The following is a 9,469-nucleotide window of genomic DNA, read 5'->3' as shown; positions in this document are numbered from 1 at the left end:
CACACACACACATACACACAAGTGCTGCCCACAGGACATGGAGTAGCACACACACACACACACACACAAGTGCTGCCCACAGGACATGGAGCAGCACACACACACACACCAGTGCTGCCCACAGGACATGGAACAGCACACACACACACACACACACACACACACACACACACACACACACACACACCAGTGCAGCCCAGAAGACATGGAGCAGCACACACACACACACACACACACACCAGTGCTGCCAACAGGACATGGAGTAGCACACACACACACACACACACCAGTGCTGCCCACAGGACATGGAGCAGCACACACACACACACCAGTGCTGCCCACAGGACATGGAGCAGCACACACACACACACACACACACACACACACACACACACACACACCAGTGCAGCCCAGAAGACATGGAGCAGCACACACACACACCAGTGCTGCCCACAGGACATGGAGCAGCACACACACACACACACACACACACACACACACCCAGATTAATGGGACACAGAGTGCACACACACACACACACACCAGTGCTGCCCACAGGACATGGAGTAGCACACACACACACACACACACCAGTGGGCCCACAGGACATGGACAGCACACACACACACACACACACACATACACACTGGTGCTGCCCTGGGACATGGAAGCACACACACACACCAGTGCTGCCCCTGGGACATGGGACTTCCACACACACACACACACCAGTGCAGCCCAGAAGACATGGACAGCACATACACACACCAGTGCTGCCAACAGGACATGGAGTAGCACACACACACACCAGTGCTGCCCACAGGACATGGAGTAGCACACACACACACACACCAGTGCTGCCCACAGGACATGGAGCAGCACACACACACACACCAGTGCAGCCCAGAAGACATGGAGCAGCACATACACACACCAGTGCTGCCAACAGGACATGGAGTAGCACACACACACACCAGTGCTGCCCACAGGACATGGAGTAGCACACACACACACACACACACCAGTGCTGCCCACAGGACATGGAGCAGCACACACACACACACACCAGTGCTGCCCACAGGACATGGAACAGCACGCACACACACACACACACCAGTGCTGCCCACAGGACAGGGAGCTGAGGGGCATGGCAGCACCGCTTGTCTGTAGCACCTAATTAGCGGCCTTCTTAATTATCTTCTCATCTCCATTGGTTTCTGATTGTTCAGGATACCTCATAACATGGCTGTACCAGTTTGTATGTCTAATGAGAGATTACTCCGGCTTTTTACTACTTCTTGCCTTTTGAGTGGGAGCTTCAGTGAGCTTTAATGCACACAACAGCATGGCTGTCAATGGCTGTCCGACAATCTGTGCTGTCTGATAGCCTTCTTCAACACCATCTTCCCTGTGACACCAGAGCCCTGTACATACCTCTGGCCTGAGTGTGTACTTGGAAGACACACACACACCCCTGTACGTACCTCTGGCCTGAGTAGCACACACACACCAGTGCTGCCCACAGGACATGGAACAGCACACACACACACCAGTGCTGCCCACAGGACATGGGTAGCACACACACACCAGTGCTGCCCACAGGACATGGAACAGCACACACACACACCAGTGCTGCCCACAGGACATGGGTAGCACACACACACCAGTGCTGCCCACAGGACATGGGCAGCACACACACACCAGTGCCCACAGGACATGGGTAGCACACACACACCAGTGCTGCTCACAGGACATGGAGCAGCACACACACACCAGTGCAGCCCAGAAGACATGGAGCAGCACACACACACACACACAGTGCTGCCCACAGGACATGAGCAGCACACACACACCAGTGCAGCCTAGAAGACATGGAGCAGCACACACACCAGTGCAGCCTAGAAGACATGGAGCAGCACACACACACCAGTGCAGCCTAGAAGACATGGAGCAGCACACACACACACACAAGTGCTGCCCACAGGACATGGGCAGCACACACACACCAGTGCTGCCCACAGGACATGGAGCAGCACATACACACACCAGTGCTGCCCACAGGACATGGAGCAGCACACACACACACACACACACACACACATACACACACCAGTGCTGCCCACAGGACATGGAGTAGCACACACACACACACCAGTGCTGCCCACAGGACATGGAGCAGCACATACACACACCAGTGCTGCTCACAGGACATGGAACAGCACACACACACACCAGTGCTGCTCACAGGACATGGAGCAGCACATACACACCAGTGCTGCCAACAGGACATGGAGTAGCACACACACACCAGTGCAGCCTAGAAGACATGGAGCAGCACACACACACCAGTGCAGCCTAGAAGACATGGAGCAGCACACACACACATACACACACCAGTGCCCACAGGACATGGAGTAGCACACACACACCAGTGCTGCCAACAGGACATGGAGTAGCACACACACACCAGTGCTGCTCACAGGACATGGAGCAGCACACACACACATACACACACACCAGTGCAGCCTAGAAGACATGGAGCAGCACATACACACCAGTGCTGCCCACAGACATGGAGCAGCACACACACACACACATACACACACCAGTGCCCACAGGACATGGAACAGCACACACACACACCAAAGTGCTGCCCACAGGACATGGAGCAGCACACACACACACACCAGTGCAGCCCAGAAGACATGGAGCAGCACATACACACACCAGTGCTGCCAACAGGACATGGAGTAGCACACACACACCAGTGCAGCCCAGAAGACATGGAGCAGCACATACACACACACCAGTGCAGCCTAGAAGACATGGAGCAGCACATACACACACACCAGTGCTGCTCACAGGACATGGAGCAGCACATACACACCAGTGCTGCTCACAGGACATGGAGCAGCACACACACACCAGTGCTGCTCACAGGACATGGAGTAGCACACACACACCAGTGCAGCCCAGAAGACATGGAGCAGCACATACACACACCAGTGCTGCTCACAGGACATGGAGCAGCACATACACACCAGTGCTGCTCACAGGACATGGAGCAGCACATACACACCAGTGCTGCTCACAGGACATGGAGCAGCACATACACACCAGTGCTGCCCACAGACATGGAGCAGCACATACACACCAGTGCTGCTCACAGGACATGGAGCAGCACATACACACCAGTGCTGCCCACAGGACATGGAGTAGCACACACACACACACACACATACACACACCAGTGCTGCCTACAGACATGGAGCAGCACATACACACCAGTGCTGCTCACAGGACATGGAGCAGCACATACACACCAGTGCTGCCTACAGGACATGGAGCAGCACATACACACACACCAGTGCAGCCCAGAAGACATGGAGCAGCACACACACCAGTGCCCACAGGACATGAGCAGCACACACACACCAGTGCAGCCTAGAAGACATGGAGCAGCACACACACACCAGTGCTGCCCACAGACATGGAGCAGCACATACACACCAGTGTGTGTGCGTGTGTGCTCAACTGTTTGGTGAATGATAGTATATCAAAATTTTAGAGTGGGTGTTTGACATCCATGAGCAATGACACTATGTTTGACTATTGGTGCATGAGTGACAACACAACCTTGTGTGTTTTGTGTGCATTTGTGTGGGTGAATATTTATTTACTGGGTCTGTTGTGTGCATTTATCTTTGTGTGTGCATACCTACCTATATGCTGTGTATGTATGGTTGGGTATATGTGTGAGTGAGAGAGAGCGAGTGTGTGAGTTTGTGTGAGTGTGAGTGAGCATTAGGAAATGTGTGTGTGGTTAGGTATGTGTGCATGTGTGTGTGTGTGTGCGTGTGTGCTCAACTGTTTGGTGAATGATAGTATATCAAAATTTTAGAGTGGGTGTTTGACATCCATGAGCAATGACACTATGTTTGACTATTGGTGCATGAGTGACAACACAACCTTGTGTGTTTTGTGTGCATTTGTGTGGGTGAATATTTATTTACTGGGTCTGTTGTGTGCATTTATCTTTGTGTGTGCATACCTACCTATATGCTGTGTATGTATGGTTGGGTATATGTGTGAGTGAGAGAGAGCGAGTGTGTGAGTTTGTGTGAGTGTGAGTGAGCATTAGGAAATGTGTGTGTGGTTAGGTATGTGTGCATGTGTGTGTGTGTGTGCGTGTGTGCTCAACTGTTTGGTGAATGATAGTATATCAAAATTTTAGAGTGGGTGTTTGACATCCATGAGCAATGACACTATGTTTGACTATTGGTGCATGAGTGACAACACAACCTTGTGTGTTTTGTGTGCATTTGTGTGGGTGAATATTTATTTACTGGGTCTGTTGTGTGCATTTATCTTTGTGTGTGCATACCTACCTATATGCTGTGTATGTATGGTTGGGTATATGTGTGAGTGAGAGAGAGCGAGTGTGTGAGTTTGTGTGAGTGTGAGTGAGCATTAGGAAATGTGTGTGTGGTTAGGTGTGTGTGGGTTGCTATGTACATGTGTGTGTGTGTGTGTGTGTGTGTGCGTGTGTGCTCAACTGTTTGGTGAATGATAGTATATCAAAATTTTAGAGTGGGTGTTTGACATCCATGAGCAATGACACTATGTTTGACTATTGGTGCATGAGTGACAACACAACCTTGTGTGTTTTGTGTGCATTTGTGTGGGTGAATATTTATTTACTGGGTCTGTTGTGTGCATTTATCTTTGTGTGTGCATACCTACCTATATGCTGTGTATGTATGGTTGGGTATATGTGTGAGTGAGAGAGAGCGAGTGTGTGAGTTTGTGTGAGTGTGAGTGAGCATTAGGAAATGTGTGTGTGGTTAGGTATGTGTGCATGTGTGTGTGTGTGTGCGTGTGTGCTCAACTGTTTGGTGAATGATAGTATATCAAAATTTTAGAGTGGGTGTTTGACATCCATGAGCAATGACACTATGTTTGACTATTGGTGCATGGTGACAACACAACCTTGTGTGTTTTGTGCATTGTGTGGAGTGAAATATTTATTTACTGGGTCTGTTGTGTGCATTTATCTTTGTGTGTGTATACTAACCTGCTCTGTATTATTTGTGTGTGTGTGTGTGTGTGTGTGCTCAACTGTTTGGTGAATGATAGTATATCAAAATTTTTAGAGTGGGTGTTTGACATCCATGAGCAATGACACTATGTTTGACTATTGGTGCATGGTGACAACACAACCTTGTGTTTTTTGTGTGCATTTGTGTGGGTGAATATTTATTTACTGGGTCTGTTGTGTGCATTTATCTTTGTGTGTGCATACCTACCTATATGCTGTGTATGTATGGTTGGGTATATGTGTGAGTGAGAGAGAGCGAGTGTGTGAGTTTGTGTGAGTGTGAGTGAGCATTAGGAAATGTGTGTGTGGTTAGGTATGTGTGCATGTGTGTGTGTGTATGTGTGCGAGTGAGTGAGGGTGTGTGAGTGAGTGAGTGAAAGTGTATTTATGGTTAGGTATGAGTGTATGTGTGTGTGAGTGAGTAAGTGTGTATGAGTGAGAGTGTGTGTGTGTCGGTGGGAGTGTATGTGTGTGAGAACGTATGTGTGCGTGTGTATATTAATGAGACAGTGGTCCAGTGTGTGTATGTGTTTGTGTGTGTGTGTGTCTCTTTCTTTGTGTGTGTGTGTGTGTGTGTGTGTGTGTGTATTAATAAGGGCCAGGACAGGTGCAGGCTCCTCCTTCTCTGCCCCTGACTGAGGCTGATGTGTCATTAGCAGGGTATTACCCACATTACTCCTGCCGTCTGCCTGTAATGACAGCCCACTGCGCACACACACACGCAACCACACACACACACACACACACTCTACTAAAGGGGCAACGCAGCTTTATAAACCTTTATGCTCAGATACTCTCCCTAACACACACACACAGCTTCACACAAACACCCACATTACCCTTCTCCCACCTGCTACACACACACACACACACACACACACACACACAGGGAGGGAGAAAGAGTGAGAGTGCAGAGAGAGGGAGAGGACAAAAAGAGATGAGCATGAGCTGACCACAGAATATATTACGAGTCTACACAGACAGATAGATATACACTCTGGAGAGTCATGGTCACTTTACATGCTCATATGCGTATTAATACAAATCAGTCGTCACGCTGAGGTCCGCTAAAAAGGTATCTGTTGTGATACCCACTGCCTATACGTCACTATTAGAGTATGCACAGGAAGAGAAACAAGAGGATCAGGAGAAATATTTACATCACTCTTGACGTGGCAAGGCTGCTCCCACAAAGATCAAAGTTCCAGTCTGATGTGGTCAGCAAATGGACAGTGATTATTGAATTAAGCAATAAGCCCCGAGAGGCAGTAGGTTACACTGATTCTACAAAGACAGCTACTTTAACTTTTGTATCAAGTTATGGTAGCGCAGTAATATAGAACGAAATGCGGTCAAGGTGTATGTTTATGCTGGATTTTACAACATCAAACGTGATTCAGCCAATCACAATCAAGGACCGGAATTATCAGTTTTAGAAGCACTACTAAAGAGCTACTAAAGCATTTAACACAGGGCCGGCTTCCTACCATTTCAGTCAGCCAACAAAAGCACTTAACTCTTACTCCACCTCCACACCAAGGCCTCCGCTCACTCATGCACGGTGTTAGGCAGGTAATGGCCCTGAAAACACCTGGGCAAAACTATTGTCACAGTGTCAACAGGCTTTTCCGAAAATATCATTCTTGAATTGAATCAGTGAATGGCGGCTACCTTCCCACGCGTGTTTACTAAAATGAGCCCTTGACTCTTTAGAGTCCGTGCACCACTAAAAACCATCAGCTGTTAACTAGAACAGCAACGAGCCTTTTTAAAACAGTATGATTGACATGGTTGCCATGTGGACTACAGATGCCATTTTGGTTATTTTTTTAGCCAAATGAGGGCAAGTGCAGACATTTAAACAAGTCACTTGGCTGAGAAATACCACCATAGGTTAGTGTCAGGTATTTTTAACATCTGACTGCATCTGACAACAACCATTATTATACTATAACACAATGCATTGCAACAGCATGCATTGGCACAGCGAAGAAAGTTCCTCTCAAATACGATGAAAAGCTCCAACATCAAAGTTCACTTGGACATTAAGGTGGTTCTCAGTCACCCGCACAATGACAAAGGATCCTTTTGATGGCTTCGTGGGCTTTTAATTAATATTTTTTTACAACAGCCTTGTTTTAAATGTTTCACTCCCAAAACGTTGTTCAATTAATTTAATTGTAGGTTAGTGTTAACGTGATATTCAACATTCCTCAGTACATTGCAAGGTTTGAAAAGGAAGCCTAGTTTTTAACAAAACTTCAACAACACTTTAGTAAGCTATCAAAGGTGCCTTAAGAGACATACAGAAATGGAGAGAGAGAGAGAGAAAGCACAGAAAAGTAGTGAAAAGAGAAAGTGTGATAGAGAGAGAGAGAAAGCAGAAACGTGCAACAGATGTTATTGGCATGAGATGTTATTGGCATGGTTATATGAGATGTTATTGGCATGGTTATATGAGATGTTATTGGCATGAGATGTTATTGGCATGGTTATATGAGATGTTATTGGCATGAGATGTTAGTGGCATGGGTATACATGAGATGTTATTGGCATGGTTATATGAGATGTTATTGGCATGGGCATATGAGATGTTATTGGCATGGGCATATGAGATGTTAGTGGCATGGGCATACATGAGATGTTATTGGCATGGTTATATGAGATGTTATTGGCATGGGTATATGAGATGTTATTGGCATGGGTATATGAGACGTTATTGGCATGACATGTTATTGGCATGGTTATATGAGATGTTAGTGGCATGGGTATACATGATATGTTATTGGCATGGGTATATGAGATGTTATTGGCATGGGTATATGAGACGTTATTGGCATGACATGTTATTGGCATGGTTATATGAGATGTTAGTGGCATGGGTATACATGAGATGTTATTGGCATGGGTATATGAGACGTTATTGGCATGAAATGTTATTGGCATGGTTATATGAGATGTTAATGTCATGAGATGTTAGTGGCATGGGTATACATGAGATGTTATTGGCATGAGATGTTATTGGCATGTTTATATGAGATGTTATTGGCATGGTTATATGAGATGTTATTGGCATGGTTATATGAGATGTTATTGGCATGAGATGTTATTGGCATGGTTATATGAGATGTTATTGGCATGGTTATATGAGATGTTAATGTCATGAGATGTTAGTGGCATGGGTATACATGAGATGTTATTGGCATGTTTATATGAGATGTTATTGGCATGGTTATATGAGATGTTATTGGCATGGTTATATGAGAGGTTATTGGCATGGTTATATGAGCTGTTATTGGCATGGTTATATGAGCTGTTATTGGCATGGTTATATGAGATGTTATTGGCATGGTTATATGAGCTGTTATTGGCATGGTTATATGAGATGTTATTGGCATGAGATGTTAGTGGCATGGGTATACATGAGATGTTATTGGCATGAGATGTTATTGGCATGGTTATATGAGATGTTATTGGCATGAGATGTTATTGGCATGTTTATATGAGATGTTATTGGCATGGTTATATGAGATGTTATTGGCATGGTTATATGAGATGTTATTGGCATGAGATGTTATTGGCATGGTTATATGAGATGTTATTGGCATGGTTATATGAGATGTTATTGGCATGGTTATATGAGATGTTATTGGCATGGTTATATGAGAGGTTATTGGCATGGTTATATGAGATGTTATTGGCATGAGATGTTATTGGCATGGTTATATGAGATGTTATTGGCATGGTTATATGAGATGTTATTGGCATGAGATGTTAGTGGCATGGGTATACATGAGATGTTATTGGCATGAGATGTTATTGACATGGTTATATGAGATGTTATTGGCATGGTTATATGAGATGTTATTGGCATGAGATGTTATGGGCATGGTTATATGATATGTTATTGGCATGGTTATATGAGATGTTATTGGCATGGGTATTGATGGGAATTATTTTTATGACATTTTCTGGCCCCAGACTAGATGGAGGCTTAGCCCCATTTACATTGAGAGTGTATTCTCTCCCTTTTCCTTTGATCTATTCAATGCAGATGTAGGTGTGAAATGCTCCCCACTGGCTGGGCACCATGTGCTCCTACCATCTGTCCACAAGCTCCTTTGTTCGGTCTTTGGTTAAGACAAAGACCTTAGGGTTAACTTTAGCTGAATTATATGTTTGTGTTATTAACTGTAAATGTATTCATGTTTGGTATCATTTTTATAGTCTCAGTACAAGGAGTACAATGATTTAAGTGTAAGAATGTTCAGAACACCCTGTATAACATTTCTACCTGAGGAGCCTGCCTCATATGTTAATAGCAAGTAGGTGTGTGTAGGTGTGTCTGGGTGTGGCTGACTGAACGGCGGG

At 45.8% G+C, this 9,469-nt stretch overlaps 1 protein-coding gene across 1 annotated transcript in view; it reads right to left on the bottom strand.

The window, feature by feature from the left end:
• Window positions 1-9,469, bottom strand: part of pola1 (polymerase (DNA directed), alpha 1) — a 105,720-nt gene that overhangs the window by 17,997 nt on the left and 78,254 nt on the right. Inside the window, 1 exon segment of the mRNA XM_048266946.1 lies at window positions 1,435-1,491. Within this exon segment, the coding sequence (XP_048122903.1) occupies window positions 1,435-1,491 (57 nt within the window).

Source organism: Alosa alosa, chromosome 16 (assembly GCF_017589495.1).
Source record: "Alosa alosa isolate M-15738 ecotype Scorff River chromosome 16, AALO_Geno_1.1, whole genome shotgun sequence".
NCBI classification, from domain to species: Eukaryota; Metazoa; Chordata; class Actinopteri; order Clupeiformes; family Clupeidae; genus Alosa; species Alosa alosa.
Note: the sequence above shows the minus strand (reverse complement) of the source record. Positions and strands in the feature narration are given on the sequence as shown.